Here is a 22,432-nt window from a genome sequence, read left to right on the forward strand (position 1 = left end):
ATTGCGAACTGCAAGAATAGAATATGGGCATAATTCTTCTACCAAACTATAGAGCAAAAAAAAATGAATGCCTTGTGATGCCATAGTGTAGCCTCAGGTTCTCAGTTATTCTTCGCCAACTTGTGATCTCTTTTCCTGAATTAATTTAGATGGCTGTGTGACACAGTTCTGTGGTCATTCACAGAGCCAGAATAATACTGCAATTCTGAAAGAAGCATTTCAAGAAAATTTCTATAGGGAGCCATTTTTATGGTAGATATCTCCACTAGGGCATTCAATATGAAACTTCCACCCCTAGAAATGTGTTCTCTAATTCAGAACTTGTTGTTTGTCTGCAGCTCTCCTTCATCTTGGTCATCATCTACAATAGAAGATCTTGGAAATCTTCCTTTAGCCTTTACTGAAATCTGGAATCAAGTAAACAGGGTATGCTGTGGTTGTTGAAAATCAAGTCAGAAGTTAAAGTCATGAATCTATGAAGCTCATTTGCAATTTACTGGACTTTCTTCTAATCTCTCATTTGCCTCAGATTCTGGCTTCCTTGCATCTCAAGTGCCTTGAGTCATTTTTGATGCTTCATAGGCACTAATTTTACATATAAACACAAAATAGACTGAAAATAATACTGATTCACACTTAGGAATACATATTGTCAGGTTTTTATTGAATGAGATTCTAGTATCAAAAAAAGACTTCTCTGGAATAAAAGACAGAAAGTGCTGAAGAAACTCAGCAGGTCCGGCAACATCTATGGAGAGAGAAAAACAGTGTTAATGTTTCAAGTCTTCTTTCAATCGGACTTGAAATTTTAACTCTGTTTTTCTCCCTCGACAGATGCTGCCAGACCTGCTGAGTTTCTCCAGCATTTTGCTTTTATTTCATGTCTCCAACATTAAACTATATTTTGCTTTTATTTGAAAGACCTTTCTGATTTGTGTGCATTAAGCATTATGATAAAGCTGAACAATGAATAAAAATAGTTCAGAAAAATATAGATTTGTACTCTGTTTTCAAACTGTTTTTGAAAAACACCTTCACTCCTTCACAATCCCAAAAGCCTTTGAGGCAGGATCAGGTTCAGCTAGACCACAAGCAGACAAGACTGCAAACTATCATTCCCTGCCTCCAGCTTTCCAACTGTGCTCTGATCCCTCCTCTCACCCAGAAAAGAGCCTGGTAAGGCTGCTGAACAGAGCAGCCTGCATACAGATTTCCTTTCTCGTGAAGTAACATTAAGTTTCCCTTGAAGTCCACAGCACATGTTAAGACGTCAAGTTGCTATCCTGACTCCAGGTCACATCTGAGCCTTAGGTGGATAGTTAATTTGAACCTGACAGTAATAGCTGCACCAGCTAAGCAGGATGAAGCCGGATGACCCCAGTGTTTGGAGTCCATTGGTCCTTTCCCTGTCTGTATGAAAGGTCAACATACATAATCTGTTAAAGTTCAGTTTACTGACAAGCGGTAACTTTGACTAAATGTTAAGCATGCCATGGATGGTGAGATAGTGTCAACTTCGAAAAGTGCATGGAATTTCTGTGCTTGACTCTCATTTCAATATCCATGGCAAACTGGTACCTCCAGGCAGTTAACTACTTGGCAATAAAAGATCTGCTAGTTTCTGTATGAAGCTGTGCTAGATGCAAAGGCTTAGGCAGGATTTGGTAGAGAGAGCCACATTTGGCAGGACTCCCTAAGTGAGACAACCCAAAAATCTTCCAACAAGTCTCTTCCCACACACCCCTTTCCACCCCTGTTGCTCCCCACCACAAGCCATGATATTATTTGGGTATGTAGTAGGAAAAAATAACTGTTTAACAGTAGCTCGTTACCTTGGGTACAACTTTCATTGAAGCAAATTGTATCACTGGCTAATCAGGAGGTGCCCATGCCTAGGTATTAATTCTGGAACATTTTTCAATTACTGTGCTCCATGCAGGACATCCTAATACAAGCTCTCCCAAGATTCATCAAGAAAGTGAAGACATTCATATCACCCAATGAAACGCTAGCATTCATAAATCAGCTCAACTTAAGAGACTCAAACGAAGGAGCAAGTACGTAATCAGGCCGTGTGTATAAGTGATTGAAAAATTGGTGTTATCTATATAGAGATTAAGCATGCATATGGATCAATATTTCCATGCTGTCAATCTTAAATTCATGAGTTGACATCAGTCTGGTAGAGTCCATTGTGAATTGTGTTTATTAGGAATTTTTATCCCGCACATCAGGTGCACTAGCTGTAAGAAATGAGAAATTATTTTGGGGGTAGGAAATGTTCTATCTTTATTGTTGAAGCCTTTGAAGGTGTGGTTATTTTCCCATGCTCAAAATGCCTGAGAGGAGGTTTCAAATTTAGGATAGTAGACAAGGGAAACCTGTTCCCATTAGCTGTATGTGCAAGGCCAGAGCAGACAAACGGTAGCATAGTGGTTAGCATTGCTGCCTCACAGTGCCAGTGACCCGGGTTCAATTCCCACCTCAGGCAACTGTCTGTGTGGAGTTTGTACATTCTCCCTGAGTCTGCGTGGGTTTCCTCCGGGTGCTCTGGTTTCTTCCCACAGTCCAAAAATGTGCAGGTCAGGTGAATTGTCTGTAGTCTTAGGTGTAGGGGAATGGGTCTGGGTGGGTTGCTCTTCGGTGGGTCGATGTGGACTTGTTGGGCCTGTTTCCACACTGTAAGTAATCTAATCTAAAAGCAGGTAAAGAAGAGTTTAGTGACCTCCTGCTTAGAACAGGTGAAGGTGGCGGAGCAAAACGTGATCAGGGAATTTGGAAGGAATTTGGATGAGCATTGAGCTTGAAAAGCTATAGGGGTAGAACAAAGAAATGATACAGACTGGGTTCCTCCAAGCAAGATGAAGTAAAATTGATATACTGAATGGTTTTCTTTGGCGCTGTGAGTGAATCTATAACCTGAAATAATTTTGTTGGTTATTTACGCTTTGTGGATTTTGTGCTAAACCAAGTTACATAGGATGGATTTTTATCAGTGGCTTGGAATTTTCAGCATTACTGAAACTGTCAACATTACTGTGTGAAACTTACAATATCTTCTTCTGTCTTCATACATATGATTAAATGCAAGGATCTAGATTGTTATCGATGATTCCTTGCTCCTCCAAAAGGCATGTGTTGAAGTTGTTACAGATAGAAATTAATCAGAAATTACTGAATTGATGTGAATGTTTTATGTTGTTAATCCCACTGCAAAACTGTTGAAAATGTTATGCCTTGTTAAATGAAATACAATTTGATTTTGAATAGTATACAAAGTCATAACACTGCTGAAAAATTTCCTTATTCCTGAATAGCTACATTTTTGTCATTTGTGGACTGTTAGATTTCTCCATTTTATGATAAAAAAAATTCTCTGCCTTTTATTATAATGATAATCATGTTAATTAGAAGTTTGTTTAAGAAATATCAACTTATTGTAATATAATAGAAGGTGAATGATAATCCTGGTTAGCTGTCTGTCAGAGTTGTTTTCTTACCTTTCAGATTGCATTACTGTTGGGAAAGATTAACTCTTTACTGCAATGCCCAATACATCTTTGTTAACAGCTCTCTTTGAGATTAATGGTGACCAGCATAAACTTTCCACTCTTTGCAAAAACCCATATCAACTTGTGTACAGAGGAGGAGGAAAGATTTTACGTTTATGTCATGGCATCTCAGCCCTTTCACGTAACTATGCTTGGTGCAGATATGAAACAATGTCCCATCTAACTTCTTAGGTGGACCTAACTGATCCCATAACAATATTTTGAAAAAGAGCAGGGAGTTATCACTGCTGCCTTGACTAGCACTTACTGTTCAATCGACATCTGGGAAAAAGAATGATTGATTAGTTATTGACTCGTGGCTGTTGTGTGTTTACGTTGGCTGCTGTGTTTCCAAATTACTGTATACTACAAAAATAATTAATTGGTCATAAAGTGTTTGGGATGTCTTGTCCCATGAAAAGCACTATAAATGCAAGTCTTTTTTTCTTCTGTAGTTCCTGAACAATTTGTTCACTGAGGAATATAATTTTGTATTAAGTTTATTCAGTAAACTGAAATATTGTATCTTTATGCTTCCAGACTGTACAATGTTAGCAGCAGAAGCCATTGATGATCTGACACCTGCATTCTATGATGCATCCATGTTAGATGTATGTTTGAGTGACCTTGTGCTGGAGGACAATGTCTTCCAACTGGGAGCTTTTGCCTTTGACCCTGCTCAGCTGGTGATTCTGAAAAAGAGACTATTACAGGTAACAAGTGTGGCATGGCACTTACATAGCAAAGTGGCCATAATCATTTTATAAATTATGGTGAATTCATACTTCAGAAGACAAAATGACTGATTTAAAATAAAACAATTATTGAAAAGGTTCGTATGAATTATTTAAATGTTATGATAAGGACTAAAATAGAATGGAAACCTCCATGCATTTTTAAGTGTTTCCTCTATTTACTCTGGCCCCTAACTCCATTAACTGTATTAACTGAGGTGATGGAGATAAGAGCCATGAAACTGAAGGCAAGAATGATGATTTGTAAATTGAGGCATTGTTTGAAGAAGAGTCATTGTAGGTCAGTGAGCATAAGGTGATGGATCAATATAACTTGAAACCAATTCGGATACTGACAGCAGAGTCTTAGGTGAAATAAAGTTTATGGTGACCTCAAGATGGTAAACGCACAGAGAAGATAGGGATAATCAAGTGTTGAGGCATGGGGAAAGCCAAGTAATGGTGTTGGAAGTTGATGGTCTTGATGATGGAGAGGGTTCAAAGTGAAGCTTAGGGTCTACAGGATGCTAAAGTTGCAATTGTTTTGGTTCAGTCTCAGACAGTGGCCAGTTAGCAGAATTATTTTGGGGATTAGAGAACAGTGTTTGCTTTCAGTTTTTCCAATATTTAATTGAAGGTAATTTCCAGTCATCCACTGCTGGATGTTGGACAAGCAGTCCAACAATTCAGAGGCAATAGGAAGATGGAGCCACAGTTGAGTATTGTCAGTGTTGTGGAATGTGATGTGTTTTCAGATTATGCCACCTTGGGAAGGGACAGTGTTTCAGTGAGAAATCGAAGAGGGGACAGGATAGGTTTCCGAGGAATCCAGAGGTTGCAATGGAGAAGAGTGGAAAGAGAAGCCATTGCAAGTGATTATTTACAGGTTGATAAATAGGAATATAACAGGATGAGCACAGTCCCACCCATTTTGACAATGGTGGGCAATTAAGAGAAGGATGGTTTGGTAACTGTGCTAAAGACCATGTTGAAGAGGATCAAGGGGACTGTCATATTCACAGTCACAAATTACTTTTTGTGACTTTGGTAATGGCTTTTCAGTGTGGCAGAGGTAGAAACCAAACTGATTGGTTGTCAATTATTATTCTCTTTAAAATGTTTATTTTCTACAGAGTATCCCTTAAGCTTTGCACTCTGTTACCTCACTGCAATCTATTGCACTGTTTATCATTTTCTCTACGCAGATGTGGTCCAATCCATATGATCACTTCTATTGTATCTGATGTTCCATCTGTGTTTCCCTTTTTAGTGTTGCTCTCTGGAATCCTGTATTAAGTCGATGACATCCAATTCTCTCCTTCCACTTCCTCTGTTAACTTGACAAATGCTGGGACCCTCTCCAGCTCCCTCTCTAACATTAAGACATCGACAAGCTAAGCTTTCTTCCATTTTCATGTTTGCAAAATGGAAGCAATTATGCAAAGAGCCAGTCTCAACTTCATCTTTCTCCTCACTCAGACATAGCCTGGAATTGCAATGCTGTGGTATAATGTTCAGCCCTGTACCTGCATGTTTTATCAATCTAATTTATTTTTTTCAAAACTTCTGTAAAGTCACCTGCATTTGTCTCTATTTCTCACTTTCTAAAATATCACGTGTTTCTCACTATGTTAGAGTATGTCTCCAATGCTTTCTTTGTTTGTTTCCCAGCCTTTATTGTTTATACAAAAGGTTAAGGATCGCATCTCGTTTTTGTCTGTGGAAGAATTTTTACATTAATGATTACATATTCTATATTTACATTCTGTCTCTTTTATTTCTCCCTTGTTTTCCACTCTTTAATTGTTTTATTAATTCATGGGACAAACGCATTGCTGGATGGGCCAGCATTTATTACCCATCCCTAATTGCCCAGAGGGCAGTTAAGAATCAACCATGTTGCAATGGGTCTGGAGTCACGTTTAGACCAGACCAGGTAAGGATGGCAGTTTCCTTCCCTAAAGAACATTAGTGAACCAGATGGTGTTTTCTTGGCAATTGACATAACATTCATGGTCATCATCAGATTCGCACGTCCAGATTTGTATTGAATCAAATTCCATTGTCTTCCTTGGTGGAATTCGTCTTTATCGTGTTTATCTTTTATCTATGAATTTACATTGAATTAAATATCCCAGTGCACACTTCCTTGTTTAGTTGAGTGCCTCAGTAAATATTTCAACAAAAATGCACCATCTCTTACATATCTGTTCATCTGTCAAGGTACTTACAAATAGCGTAACAAACAGGTAAATCTGGCATCAGAGCTTTATAAATGCAACAAAAAATAACCCAGTTTTAATTTTTTAGGACTTCTCTCACTCAGTGGCTGAATGTATTATTTTGTATTTCTTGAAACAGATATACCCCAATGGCTTACCGGAAAACCAGATTCAACTGCTGGGGAACATATCAACTGTGTTTAGTGTGGCAGACGTCAGTCTTTGGAATATCACTGAGGTTGTGACACTTTCCGCGTTAATGATGCAGAAACTGGAAAGCCCAAAGGTAGGAGAAACCAGGAGATTATTAAGTAAAATGATGATCATTGGCTCAACTGAGAATTTTGATCTAGTTTTGTGGACAGAATTAATATAACTTGGGCAAGCATTAAGGAATCAGAGCAGAATTTTTATAATCGGCATTGCATTCCTTTATGGTCTCAAGAGGTAAGCCTGAAATTGGGTATGAACCCTTACTTCTGCTATTTTGTCATTTTGAAGATGACCGTGATGGACATTAGATATCCTAGGAAATCCTGACATAGGGGTTGTGATACCATTGATTCCCATTGCCCTTGAGAGAACATAACACCAAGATGGGACCACGAGCAGAGTAAAAGGTTGGCGTTGGACATGTGGCCCACACTGGCCCATTTTTCTCATCCTCATTGGAATATCATATGAGCTTCTCCCACAGGCTACGTGTCTCTAGCGCACAGCTTCTTGACCCTGTAAAGACCCTGAAATCTCGGGTGAATGCAGAAAAGGAGACATTCCTGCCTAGCAGCCCAGCTGCTGGAGAAGTAAACCTTATGCAATTTCTGGACTCGGTCCTTGCCAGCGTCAGTGTCCTTTTATTGTGATATTAATTCTAAAGTTTACCAAATCAATGTTAATAATAAAATAACGAAGCTGTAGTTTGCACTCAGTTTGCTAACTCGTTATAACCTCCAGCATTTCACTTCATTGGGATAATCCAAGAAATAAAGCAGTGAGATTTGAGTATTTTGCATAATGTAACTATAGTGCAATAAGACTGGATTAATTTGTGATCTTATCATAAGAGATCCTCTGAGATAGAGGATTCATAATCTGACAGAATTTCATTTGAGAGTTACATGGTTAAATCTGAAACTAGGTTTGTAAATTCAAAGCCTATTACACAGGAATAAAGGTGAATTGGTTCGTGTAGACTGATGTGACAAATTTAAAAGCTATTGTGATGGAAAAACAGTGGCAGTTATTTAAAGGAAAAGAAAAGTCAGATTCCTAAGAGAATATGCATTCCCTTAAGCAGTAAATACCCCACTGGAACAATGAGCATCAGTGGCTAACTAGAGAATTTTAAGACTATGTTTTATTACAGGTAGGTGCTAATCGTGTTGTTTGAGAAAGTAGTAAGCAGGAGACTTAGGATCATTTTGAAAATCAACAAAGAATGGCCATTTAATAGTGTGGGAGAAAATAGAACGAGAGACTAAAGGTAAAGTCGCGATAGTCCTACCAGACGATAGAACTGCTCTCTCTTTAGAGGGAGATAACTGGTGGTTTTTAATCTGAGGGTCGTCACCATACCTCCAGCAAGGGGAAAGGTTGAGAAGCAAAGTCTTTTATAGTAACTTCAGTCAGTGTGGGTTCAATTCAATTGGCACGGCTTTGCAACATAAACTGAGCTAACCAACCCCCAGCGAGAGACTGAAATAGCAAGCAATGCAGAAACAGGTTGTAAGGGGGCTGGGATACAAGAACAAGGAAGCTTCAAGCAGTTATATAGGGCTTTGTGAAACAACATTTTGAGTAGTGTGCACAGTTTGATCTTCTTATCTAAGGAAAGATTTACTTTCATTCATAAAAAAATGTTCTATTGTTCTGTGGCATGAATGGACTAACGAAATAAGATGGCAAAAGTGAGGACTGTAGATGCTGGAGATTAGAGTTGAGAGTGTCGTGCTGGAAAAGCACAGCAGGTCAGGGAGCATCGATGAGCAGGAAAATCAACGTTTTAGGCAAATGAAGTAGAATGGGCCGACATTCACTGAAAAATGAGAATGCTCCATGGAATTGTACAAAATTCTTGAGCTCCTAACAGGATAAAAGCTGAAAGGCTTTTTGTCCTAGTTATAAAGCCTCAATTTGCTAGGGTAGGTGGTCAGCCACTTCAGGGATGAGATAAGGAAATATTTCTTCAATTAGAGGGTTATGAATGTTTGGAATTTTCGATCTTTTTGGTTGTGAAAGCTCATTCATTGAGGGTTTCTTTTAAGACTAAGGCAACACTGACGAGAACATTTAGCCAGACATGCAAATGGGAAAAGGATGGGAAAGTGGAGCACATTTGAAAGTTCAGTCGTGATCTTACTGAATAGCAGAGTGATCTCAAAGAGCATCTGATCTATTCCTGTTTTTATTTTGTATAAGTCTTTCATCTCTGGACGTGGATTTGAATCGAGCCCAAACAGAGCTTTGAAGAATTAATTTCTCTGTCAGTGTGTAGTTCTAAACAAAATGAATTAGTTCTTGACTTTGCGAAAGTGTGGGAATGCCAGCAAATTGATATCTTTTCAATTTACATCTCTAGCACTTCTATTGAGATTGAAGTCGAAATGCAATTTTAGGAATATATAGAAATATTGTTCACATATATAATTGGGAAAGGTCAACAATCTTAAAAAATGATGTACATTGAGTTGAATTGAATCTAATTTGAATTTATTGTCACGTGTACTGAGGCACAGTGAAAAGCTTTGTCTTGCGAGCAATACAGGCAGATCACAGAGTTAAGTAGCATAGAGTGGGGATTGACATACTCCACTCATTCCACCTCTGTGCTGTTGATGTATAGGGAGGGCATGAGTAACATCCCGCCGAAAGTCAAGAATGAGTTCCTTGGTTTTGCTGGCATTGAGAGCTAGGTTGTTCTTAGTGCACCATTTTTCCAGGTCTTCCACCTCCCGTCTGTGGTCTGTTTTGTCGCCATCTGAGAATCAACTGACTATGGTGGTGTCATCAACGAACTTGTAAACGGCATTAGTCTGATATTTGGCAACGCAGTCATGGGTATACAATGAGTACAGTAGTAGGCTGAGTACGCACTCCTGGAGGCTCCAGTGTTGAGTGTTAGTGAGGATGAAATATTGTCCCCAATCTTCACTGACTGTGGCCTGTGGGACCCAGTTGCAGAGAGTGGAGCTTAGTTTGAGTATAGTAATCAGTCTCGAGGGATAATAGTGTTGAAGGCTGTACTCAAAGAGTAGGATTCTTATGTAGCTGTTTTTGGTGTCAAGATGTTCTAAGGAGGAGTGAAGGGCAAGTGATATGGCATCTGATGTGGATCTGTTAGTCTGATAGGCAAATTGGAGTGGATTTAGATCAGAGTGATGCTGGAAAAGCACAGCAGGTCAGGCAGCATCTGAGGAGCTGGAAAATCTAGAGGCTCTGGAGGCTTCCTGCCTCTATTCCTGATGAAGGGCTTTTGCCCAAAATGTCGATTTTCCAGCTCTCTAAACTCTGGTTTCCAGCATCTGCAGTCCTCACTTTTGGCTAAATTGGAGTGGGTCAAGAGTAATGGGGAGGCTGGAGTTGATTAATGTGACCAGCCTTTCAAATCACTTCATGACCAGCGAAGTTAGGGCCACTGGGCGGTAGTGATTGAGACATGCTGCATGAGCCGCCTTAGACACAGGGATGATGTTGGCCCTCTTGAAAGAGGCAGGGACAGTGTCTGCTGCAGGGAGAGGTTGAAGATGTCCAAGAAGATCTCTGCCAGTTGATCTGCGCATGCTCTGAGTGCACGGCCTGGTACTCCATCTGGTCCCATTGCTTTCCTTGGATTCACACGAAGGAAAACTGATCTGACCTCTGATGCAATGACTGTTGGGATAGGTTCATCAGGATTTGTTGGAATAAGTGTTACCTCTCCACGGAAATTCTACTCAAAGCGTGCATAGAAGACATCGAGACAATCTGGGAGGAATGTACCATTATCTGCTATCTTGCACTGTCTTTTCTTAGAACCTGTAATGTCATTCAGTCCTTGCCATAGTCGCTGGGTGTCTGTCTGGGTGTCTAGTTGGATCGGTATTGGTCCTCGCCTGTCTTAATAATCTTTTTGGTAATATGCCTTCTGAATTTTAAAAATTTCTTTCAATAGGTGAAAGCCATCATTGAAAGATATCTTCAGTTGGGTGGAGTTCTAAATGCAGTTTCTGTACAAGCTATTGGTGGGCCCAACCTATGCCTTCTGAATGAAAGCCTGTTGGTAACAATTTCAAACTTAACGTAAGTGTTGCATTTTTTTTTGCAAATTTACTGATAGCAACTAATTCCATTTTATTGGACAGATTTCATTGAATGCAATCGTACGAGCTATTTTACAGTTGGGGTTCAAACTCTAGCAGAGGTTTGAGGGAACTAAGGTGATAATTAAAGACTAGATCAAGAAAATCCATATTAAGGAAACATTTAAGATGAGGAAATGATGTGATAAAATGGGGAGGTTTGGGGAAAGAACTGGGATAAGAGGACAAGTAGTCTACCATTGATTGTGGAGTGAAGTGGAGAGGAGCTTACAATTACTGGATGAAGAGATTCTGAAATAGAGACTTATTGGACTTGAAAGGTTTCTCTCCCCACAGATGCTGGCAGAACTGCTGAGTTTTTCCAGCATATTCTGTTTTTATTTCTGATTTCCATCATGTGCATTATTTATTTGGAGATTTCACAATTGATCTGAACCAGAAGAATGGAAAATGAGAAACAGGATGTGGGACTGGAAATAATTTATAAGTTACAAGGCCATGAAGGCTTTTGAAGATAAGGAGCCTGGAAGCACAGTTTGAGACTAGGCCCGAGTGTGACATGGTACGGTGCTAACCTGGGAATTTGGTGTAGAACTGGAAGAAGATTCAACTTTACATAAATCTTATTCAGCCACTAAGTGTTCAAAGGTTTTAATTAAGTCAGCTGGTCGGTGATTGTTTGCTGAATATTAAAGATTTAATCCTCTAGACGTGAGCAGTAGTTGAAATCCATACTTAATCAGTTAAGCCACTTGGAATAACTACAATAAACAGTTGAGCGAAATTTCTCAGATTGCAACTAAATTAGCTCAATAAAGACTGCAGGGCAGTTGTTGCTTGTGTGTAATAGTGAACACCAGTGTGTTCCATGGCAACCACAACTGACTGCCGTTCAAAGAACTTCGGCTCGGAGTAGATGAGCTGGAGTTGCAGAAACTGCAGTGCATCAGGGAGCACCATAGTTACTTGGACACCTTGTTACAGTAGACAGTCATCTCTTTTAACCAGGTACTTCGGATTTGGCCTGTGGCTAGGGACAGGAATTGTGATTGTAATTGGGTCATCCAGAAGCTCCTAACAGCGGAGTCTCAGCCCTTGCAGTTTCCCAATAGGTTCAATGTTCTTGCGAATGAGAATAAAGATTGTAAGGGTGATGAGCATGCAAACTGACCACAGCACAATGTGGTGGTCAAGGTGGAAGTAGTAAATAGATGTGTCATAGGGGATAATGTGTCAGTACGATGAGTGGACAGATCATGCTTTCTGCAGCTGAAAGCGTGAATTCTGAAGGTTGTGTTGTCTGCCCAATGCCACAGATAAGGTTACCTCCTTAGGTCTGAAGAGGCTAGAATGGAATCAGAAGGATCCAGTTGTCATGGTAAATGTAGGTATCAAAGACATAGGAAGGACTAAGAAAGAGGCTCTACTGAGGGAGCAGGTACTAAAAAGCAGAACCACATGCAGTCTGTGAGTCACTACTTGAACCATGCACAAATTGGTGTTAAATAAATATGATCAGAAAGTTGAATGCATGATTGAGATGGAGAATGTAATTGAAACCCAGTACAGTGTAAAGAGGGAGTTGTACCATTAGGATGGGCTTCTTATGAAATAAAAGGAAGTGGCTGAGGGCATAGTGGATGAATTGATTTTAATCTTCCAAACTTACTGGGATTCTGGAAAGGAGTCAGCAGTTTGGAAAACTGCAATGTAACACCCATATTCAAGGGAGGAGAAAGAAAGAAATTAGACCACTTATTCTAACAATTTGTATTATAATTTTCTAAACAACCTGTAACAATCAGATAGAATCAACATAGTTTTATGTAAGTGAAGCCATGTTTGACAAATGTATTAGAATTGTCTGAGGACATAATGAGCAGGGTGGATAAAAAGGCATCAGTAGATATATCTTTTGGAAATCCAAATACTCTTGATCAAGTTCTTCATAAAATGTTTCTGCATAAGATAAATATTATTGCAGTTATGTATGAGCAAAGGTTGTCTAATGTACAGAAAACAGAGAGTTGGGATAAATGGGTCATTTTAAGTTCCCCAAAAATAGCATCAAGTAATTGCCTGAAGGGGTATCCAGATTTGACAATTTGGTTTTCTCCTTACAACAACATGTTGCAGTGCCCGTACTGTCTTTGCATTAGAATGCAATTCTTGCTCCACATATTATACAATAAATGTCTCTCACAATTGCAGTTTGCAAGTCATATTGATAGTGTTGAGTATTAGAACAAAGAAACATAAAACATAGAATAGTACAGTCTAGGATACCCTTTGACCCACTGTGACTGTGCCAACCATGATATTATTCTGAACTAATCCCATTGGCTTGTATCTCTCTATTGTCTGCCTGTTCATATATCTGTCTAAATTATTCCTAAACTGTTTTATCGTATCTGCTTCTTCAACCTCCCTGGCAGTGAGTTCCAAGCATTTACCAGGCTCCATGTAAAAAACATTTTCCTTGCACATCTCCACTAAACTTTTCCTCTCACCTTAATCCTTTGCTACCTTGTATTTGACTTTTCCACCTTGGGAAAGCAACTTCACTGTCCATCCTATACAGGCCGCTCATACTTTTATATGCTTCTATCAAGTCATTCCTCAGCCTCTAACCCTCTAGAGAAAACAATCTAAGATTGGCCAATATCTCCTTTTTGGTAATACACTCCAAACCAGGCAACATCCTGGTAAACCTCTTCTGTACCTTCTCCAATTCCTTCTCCACATCCTTCCTACAGTGTGGCGACCAGAACTGGGCACAATGCTTCAAATGTGGCCTGACCAAGGTCTTAAACAGTTACAACATGACTTTATAACTTTTAAACTTAATGCCCTGCCTGACAAGTGTGCCATATGTCTTCTTTCCCACCTTTTCCACTTGTGTTGCTACTTTCAGGGAGCTATGGACTTGCATCCCGAGTTCTCTCTGGATATCAATACTCGCTGCCATTTACTGTATACCTTCCACTTGCATTCGACCTCCAAAATGCATCACCTCACACTTGTCCAATTAAACTGCATCTGCCATTTCTCTGTTCACCTTCCTAGCTGAGCTAAATACCGCTGTATCCTTTGATATCCTTCCTCACTGTCCACAACTACATTAATTTCTATGTCATCTGCAGGCTTACTCATCAGACCACTAACATTTTCATCCCAATAATTTATATATATTACAAACAACAGAGATCCCAGCACTGATCCATGCGCAACATCCTTAGTCACAGACCTCCAGTCAGAAAAGCACCCCGACCCCTTTATCTTCTATGTCATAGTTGATTTTCTATCCAACTTACCACATCTCACCCCGGAGTCCATGCAATTTTCTGTTCTGGATCAGCTTACCATGAGAGACCTTGTCAAATGCTTTAGTAAAGTCCATGTAGACAACATCCACTACCCTACCCTTGTCAATCATCTTCCTCACTTCCTCCAAACCTCAATCAATTTTGTGAGGCAAGACCTCCCCTGCATAAAGCCATGCTGACTATCCCTAATAGGCCTGTTCCTCTCCAAATAGAAGTAAACCCTGTCCTGAGAATCTTTTCCAATATTTTTCCTACCACTAGGGACAGCATAGTGGCTCAGTAGTTAGCACTGTTGCCTCGCAGCACCGGAGACCCCTGGGTTCGATTCCAGCCTCAGGTGACTGTCTGTGTGGAGTTTGCACATCCTGTGGGTTTCCTGTGTGCTCTGGTTTCCTTCCACAGTACAAAGATGTGCAGGTCAGGTGAATTGGCCATGCTAAATTGACCTTAGTATTCAGGGATATGTAGGCTAGGGGGATTAGTCAGGAATAAATATAGGATGATAGAATAGAGGAATGGGTCTGGGTGGGTTACTATTCGGAGGGTCACTGTGGATTTGTTGGGCCGAAGGGCCTGTTTTCACACTGTAGGGATTCTAATTATGCTCATGTAAGGGTTATCAGTCTATAATTTCCTGTTGCCTTTCTGGAACATTGGCTATTCTCCTGTCATCTGAAGCCTGGCCTGTGGCTAAAGGTGATTCAAAGATTTCTTTTAAGGCCTCCACAATCCTTGCCCCTTCCCCTATCATGTCCTGGGGGCATATCGATCTTAATGTTTTCAAAATAACCAATACTTCCTCCTTCTTCGTATTGACATGCCTTAGAATATTAACAAACCCCTTTCTCATCTTACCATCATCTATGTCTTTCTCCTTGATAAATATCAATGCAACGAAGCATCTTAAGAAGCAAAACCATCATCGTTATATCCCTCAATTCAACCGAGTGGAAATTTTATTAATCCAAATTATAATGGGCATTCACTTTTCTGGGCAGTTTTGTTTTAGCTTCTTCAGACAATCAATGTATCCATTTTGCAGGCATTTGGTGGGATGGCATATATTGTATTGAATCTGTCATCCTTGATTTGCCATACATTGCTTAGGAAGTGGTACCTTAATGTGTCTGAATTGAATGTGGAACTTGGCTTAAAAACACATGAGCCTAGAATAAAGTCTAATGCTGTAAATGTTCTTTTGCAGGGATGCAGGAGCACTGGATCTCTCAACATGTATGCAGTCACAGAAAAATCTGCTGTACAATCAAGCATCCTCTGCATTGAGATCTCAGCAAAGCAATCCTATCCCTTACTTTCACCTGCTGAGTCCATATATAGGTAAATGAACACATGCTTGTGTGTCATTCAAGTTTAAACTTAGAAATGACAATCAACATCAATTCGTAATGTTTAGGTACATTCCTTTCTCCTCTGTTGTACCAGAAGTAGTCATTTGCCTGAAGTGAATATTAGCATATAGTGCAATACCTTTGGGCAAGAATGTCAATGTCCAAGTTCCAGTTTTTTTGCAAATATTGACATTGTCTTAAACTATAGGGATTATTTATAGCATTTTCAAATTTTAAAAAATCACCTAAATCTTGCTTATCGATCTATCTAATCTATTTATCTATCTAAACTGAGCCACTCAGCCCTGCAAAGCATCAGAGTTGCTTTGGCAACATATGCTTTCACATGCATTTATGGTCTAGAACTATGGATAGTGATGAAAAACTCTTCAAATACTTTCCATCGCATCATTGGCCAGAAATCTCTCTTGCTCTTCCTGCCTGCCAATGGTGTGTTGAAAATATTTGCAAGTTAATACTGAACCTATTTGTCTGGTTATGAATGCACCTTGCTTGACCATCAAGTCTTGGAGTAGGACAGAGATTCTGCCTCAGAAACAAGGACACTGGTGCTTGCAACCCACACTTTCCAAGTGATTTCATTGGAACATGGGAAAAAAAATCAGCAGGAGTAGACCATTCAGCCCTTCCAGTCTGCTCTGCAATTCAATATAATCATAGCTGATTGTCCAATTCACTATCCTGTTCCCGCTTTCTCCCCAAACTCTTTGATTCATTTAGTCATAATAACTGTATCTAACTCCTTCTTGAAAACATTCCATGTATTGCCTTAACTACATTCTGTGGCAGCGAATTCCACAGCCTCACCATCCTCTGCATAAAGAATTTTCTCCTCATTGGTCCTGAATGTATTCCTTGTCTTCGAAAACTGTGACCCCTGGTTTTGGACTCCCCAGTCATTGGGACCTTCCTTTCTGCATTTACCCTGTCTAGTCCTGTTAGAATGCCTTAGCTTTCTATGAGCTCACACCTCATTCTTCTAAACTCTGGTGAATTTAGTCATTCTTTCTTTATTTGTCAGACCTGCCATTGAAAGAATCAATCTGGCAAGCCTTTGTTGCAGTCTCTCCATAACCAGAATATCCTTCCTCAGATAAGGAGATCAGAATTATACACAGTACTCCAGGTGTGGTTTCACCAAGGCCTGCACAATTTCAGCAAGGCATATCCCTGCTGTATATTTGAACCTTCTCATTGTGAAGACGAACATACCATTTACCTTCTTCGTTGCCCACTGCATCTGTATGCTTGCTCTTAGTGACTGGTGTACCTCAGTACACCTCCACCTTTCTTAAACTATCACTAATCCGATAATAATTTAACTTCCTGCTTTTGCTACTAAAGTGGATAACCTTACATTTTAACCATGTTATATCTCATCTTCCACACAATTGCCCACTTATTCAACTTGTCAACTCAGAGGGCAGTGTCAGCTGGTTCACTGCATATGATTAAGACTGAGTTAGACAGATTTTTAGTGTGCAAGTGTTATGAGTGGAATTGAAGCCACAGTCGGATCAGGCCTCATTTTATTGAATGGTAGAGCAGGCCTAAAGGGCTGAATAGCTTTCTTCAGCGCATGTCACATTCTGATGTTCTTACAAATGGTATTTCTTTTACTTAAGGTGGTATCCCACAGGATGATCTTGAGATACTTGCAAATAACTCAGTCAATATGGATTTTGCAACCTTCATAAGCCTGAATCCTCAGGAAGTAAAGGTATAGTTTGCCAATTCAGATTTGATTGCCAAGGTTGTTTTGAAAAGTATTTTAACTACTGGCAAGATTTTTATGGGAAAATGTGTTGACAAATTAATTCTCTGACTGACAATATCACTGTGAGTTCAATCTGATTTTAACCATTTTGTCAGATTTGGAGGGAAGTAAGTAATAGTTGACACAGCTAGGTGATGGGACTGAGATGTTGGAAACTGGGTCGGTGGAGGTGCCCAAGTGAAAATCAGCACCTTTCCTAACCTCTTCTGGATTTGATCCTCTTCTGTTGTAGGATTGACCGGATAGAAAACTCATTGTCCTTCTCTCACCAGGCCTTAAATATAATTGCAGTTGGGTTCCATTAATATGATTGGGACCTTTTGGTTTATTTATTCATTAATGGGATCTGAGTGTTGCTGGCTAAGCCAGCATTTATTGTTCATTCCTAATTAGCCTTGAGAAGGTAGTGGTGAGCGGTTTTCTTGAACAGCTATAGTTTTTTGGGTGCAAACAGTCTGATAGTGTTTTTAGGAAGGGCATTCAGAAGGAGAGTTGGATAACATTGTAAAAATGGGATGCTGGAAGTTCCAGAGAGGAAAATTATCTCGAGGCACTTTAACTGCTGATCTATTTAATTTCTATTGTGTGGGTAATTTAATGTTGCCTCCCGTTTCCAGTTGAGAGCAACAATGCATTTCTGGAAGATGCTGATAAAACACACAAAGAAAATTGTGCAGTACACAAGTTTGGAGATTTGCTAGATGGTATAAGATCGTCACTTGGAACTGATGGCTAATTGACATTTTTGTAGACGTGATTCAGTTGTCACGTTAAAGTGTCCCATTCTCTTGTTATTTGCATCCAGGAAACATTTTATTCCTTTGAATATATTTGCTGAATTTACAAAGATTAGTCTAAGATATGGCAATCGCACATTATCATCAGGAGACTGATTTTAATGAGGTGTTTACTTTTCTTATTTCAGAATTTGAGTGCCCAGAATCTGATCGACTTGCTTGGATATAATCTTCCAGCTCTTCAACGTGGAATCAATGAAACTGTAGTGAGGGTCTGGGTGAACTCACACTTACAATCTGAAGTCCAGAAACTGGGTTTGACTGGAGGAATTCCAGATCCTACCCTTGGTATGTGTCTTACTTAATGAAAAGGAAGTACTATAGACATATATTCTGTGGGATCCCAATCCATAATAATTAGTGAAGGTTTGGCTTCTAAGTTATTTTGAATAACATGACTGTGTGCTCTTTTATGGTTATTAGATTTTCCTAAATAATCCGTTTTAATTATTTCTAGTCTAAGTGCAGTTGTTTATTTTTATGTCTTGATCTTGCCAGTTTATTCCAGCAGCATAAGTATGCATATCTCATTTTTGTTTTCGTTTATATTTTAGAATCAATTTTCTGTGCTGACAAAGACAGGTAAGCGCTAAGGCAATTTACTTCTAAGACAACGATCCCACTGTCAATGCGTTTGCTAGTGATTCCCAATGAGAAGATGTTTGGCATATAATTTGTGAGACAAATTTGGTCAACATTAAATTCCTAAATATTCACCATTTTTTAAGTATATTTTTATAAGTTAGCTCCTCTTGTGCTGGTAGATTATGTGCACAGGTACATTTTGTGGTCACAAATTGTGGACTGTTCAATCTCTGTCTGTGAGCTTAAACTGAAGGAACATATTTATTTTCAATGAAGCAGATTAGTATTATATTAGGGTAACTCAAGTGCTAACAAAAGCTACCAACATGTCCTGAATGACTAATACCTGCAACTGCAGAAGGTGTAATACCTTATAGAGGTTTATAAAATCATGAGGGGCATGGATTGGATAAATATACAATGTCTTTTCCTGGGGTGGGGGCATAGGTTTAGGGTAAGAGGGGAAAAATTTAAAAGGGACCTAAGGGACAACTTTTTTGTGCAGAGGGCGTGCGTGTATGGAATGACCTGCCAGAGGAATTGGTGGAGGCTGGTACAATTACAGCATTTAAAAGGCATCTGGATGGGTATATGAAGAGGAAGAGTTAGAGGGATATGTGTCTAGTGCTGGTAAATGGAACTGGATTAATTTAGAATATCTGGTCAGCATGGACGAGTTGGACCGAAGGGTCTGTTTCCATGCAGTACATCTCTACTACTCTTATGACTCTTTTACCTGTCCTGTTTACTTCTTCCCTCCTCACTATCCAGGACTACAGATACACCTTCCAGGTGGAGCAAATGCATTACCTGCACTTCACACAGTCTACACTACTGCATTTGCTGCTCACAATGTGGCCTCCTCTACATTGTGGAAATGAAGCATAGACTGGGTGACTGCTTCACTGAACACCTACACTCTGTCTGCAAAAAGCTTCCAGTTGCCTTCCACTACCCTGTCCTCTGGCCAACATCTCTGTCTCAGGCTTATTGCAGTGCTCCAGTGAAGCTCAGTGCAAGGTGGAAGAACAACAACTCATTTTCTGCTTGAGGACTCAATATCGAGTTCAATAACTTTAGGGTTTCAGCCCTTCCATGTCCTTACCCCAATCCCCACACACAAGGCCTTGTTGTCATATAGTCTGCTATTACACATGACCCATTGTTAGCCACTGACAGTATCCCTTAATAGCTATTCACTCTCCTAGCCAGATCAGTATCCACTCCTTTGTCTGTCTGACTGTTCTTCTCTCTCTTTGGGCTCTATCCCCACCTATCATTTACTCCTCATCCCCTTTTCCTACCCTATCTTCTGCATATAAACTGACATTTCCTAGCTACAAATTTGGTTCTGAGGAAGGGTCACTCGACCCGAAATGTTAACTCTAATTTCTCTCCACAGATGCTACCAGACCTGCTGAGCTTTTACAGGAATTTCTGATTTGGTTCTCAATGACTCATATTGATTCAAAATGAAAAGAGTTTAGTGGCTGTCATAAACCAACTACCTCAACACTGTAGAACAATCCATGCAATTGGCCAAATTAATACCACTAAAACTGTACCAGAAAGATTGTCATTGTGGATATAGATAAAATAGTAATTGTGCAAATATTTTCATGTAACTTAATCACTGGTTTATTGAGAATAGCACTATTCAGATATGCTACGATCTATGCTCCAATCAAGTAAAGTTCTGTCACTGAAACTGGAGTCTAACATCATTTATCTTCAAGTATCCACGGAGAACTTCCTCTCCGAAAGAGCTATGATGTGGAGGAGCCTGTATTGGACTGGGGTGGACTAAGTTAAAAATCACACAACACCAGGTTATTGTCCAATAGGTTTATTTGGAAGTACTAGCTTTTTGAGCACTGCCATTTTGTCAGGTAGCTAGTCATGGGACACAGAATTTATAGTAAAAGATCAAGTGTTATACAACTCATACAATGTTTTTAACAAACCTAGATTGCTGTTAAGTCTTTAATCACGTAGAATGGGTTGTAGGTTTCGATTCATTAATCACAAAGGAACAGTGCTCCAAAAGCTTTTACTTCTAAATAAACCTGTTGGACTATAACCTGGTGTTGTGTGATTTTTAACTTTATCCAAAAGAGCTGACAATGCAAATAGCTGTTTGAAGATGGAATACCTACATTTCACTTGAAATTCTGTTAATGAGATGTTTAGAATTTTTACTTCTGAGGTAGTGTTTTTTAAAAAATGTCTCAGTTTATCCTTTTAATTTTCTCCTTATAGTTCGGCTGTCAATAATTTCCTGATTGAAGTTAAACGGAACCAAATCTGCAATTTTAACATTGTAGAATATGCATGCTCTCAGGTAAGGTGTGTCATAATTCAGAGTTCAGATGGAAATGTAGGATCTGGATATGTATTTCAATTTGTGAAGGACATGAGTTAAAGGGAGTGGGTTAACAGGGTTTAAAAATAATGCACACAGAAAGGCAGGGTGTGCTGTCTTTCATTTATTCATAAATTTGTTCTTGAGCGTGATTAACAATTTCGAAACGATTAAGTCAAAAGAATGATCTGTTGAATTTTGATGCAACAACTTTAGTGCCGATATTGAAATAATAAGCCCTGTTTCATTATTAGCATGGGTTATGGACCAGACCAAACCCCTTCAAAATATATTAAGAAGATAGTCTAGACCCTAATTTTTGCTTATTTTAAAAGTAGGTGTAAGGTGTTTTGTTCCAGATGCAACTCAGTTGGACAAACTACTAGGTTTAAAACAAAACACACTTTATTCATGAACTCTAACTAAAATACAGACAAAATAAAAATAAGATTCTGTTTGCCGAGCTGGGAATTTGTCTTGCAAATGTTTCGTCCCCTGTCTAGGTGACATCCTCAGTGCTTGGGAGCCTCCTGTGAAGTGCTTCTGTGCTGTTTCCTCCGGCATTTATAGTGGCAATATAAATGCCGGAGGAAACAGCACAGAAGCGCTTCACAGGAGGCTCCCAAGCACTGAGGATGTCACCTAGACAGGGGACGAAACGTTTGCAAGACAAATTCCCAGCTCGACGAACAGAACCACAACAACGAGCACCCGAGCTACAAATCTTCTCCCAAACTTTGAATAAAAATAAGAGAAAATAATTGGCTTACCTGTGACTCTATAGAAATGCTATACACAATATATATATTAACAATCACAATTAACTTCCAAGATAGTAACATCCCATAAGCACACCATTGGCAAAGGCAAAGTCAGTAAAATAGATTGTCTCACATGGAATTCTAGCAGCAGGAAGACAATCTCCAGCTGTTGGCTCTAACGGAGAGAGGAATAAAAGCTTCCACATCCACCTTCAAACTCCCAACAACTGCAGAAAGCTAAAACTAAAAATCCTCTTTCTCTACCCATTCAGGTTGCTTCTATTCATCCATCTTTAAAGAAAGCCCCAATGCGTCACTTTATTGACTCTGAGCATTCTGGACCTCTGTCTCAACTTGCTTTGTTAAAAAAGACAGGACAAAATACACCTCTTAAAGCCATAATATTATCACAGTATGATATCTGTTGAATTGACGAACCCTTGTATAGATTATTGGACCCTGCTAATGACTCCATTAATGTACTATTAATGTGCTATTACCATGAATGTTTGTTTTAATAAATGATAAGTAGAATAACACAGTATGAGTGGGTTCTTGGTGACAATCTAGCCAAGATATCTGAGATGATACTGACAGAAACCAGTATTTATAATATGTTGGCAGTACTGGTTTCTAACATTTCAAGAGT

The 22,432-nt window shown here is 39.3% G+C and overlaps 1 protein-coding gene across 1 annotated transcript in view; it reads left to right on the forward strand.

Annotated features, from left to right (window-relative positions):
- LOC140464383 (uncharacterized) overlaps positions 1-22,432 on the forward strand; it is a 486,266-nt gene that overhangs the window by 131,250 nt on the left and 332,584 nt on the right. The window contains exons 52-61 of the mRNA XM_072559375.1: positions 339-426; positions 1,940-2,057; positions 4,092-4,264; positions 6,647-6,793; positions 10,658-10,785; positions 15,336-15,469; positions 17,127-17,221; positions 18,204-18,363; positions 18,630-18,657; positions 20,920-21,001. Of these exons, the coding sequence (XP_072415476.1) occupies positions 339-426; positions 1,940-2,057; positions 4,092-4,264; positions 6,647-6,793; positions 10,658-10,785; positions 15,336-15,469; positions 17,127-17,221; positions 18,204-18,363; positions 18,630-18,657; positions 20,920-21,001 (1,153 nt within the window). The remainder of the gene's footprint in view (positions 1-338; positions 427-1,939; positions 2,058-4,091; positions 4,265-6,646; positions 6,794-10,657; positions 10,786-15,335; positions 15,470-17,126; positions 17,222-18,203; positions 18,364-18,629; positions 18,658-20,919; positions 21,002-22,432) is intronic.

This window comes from Chiloscyllium punctatum, chromosome 40 (genome assembly GCF_047496795.1).
Source record: "Chiloscyllium punctatum isolate Juve2018m chromosome 40, sChiPun1.3, whole genome shotgun sequence".
Lineage (NCBI taxonomy): Eukaryota > Metazoa > Chordata > Chondrichthyes > Orectolobiformes > Hemiscylliidae > Chiloscyllium > Chiloscyllium punctatum.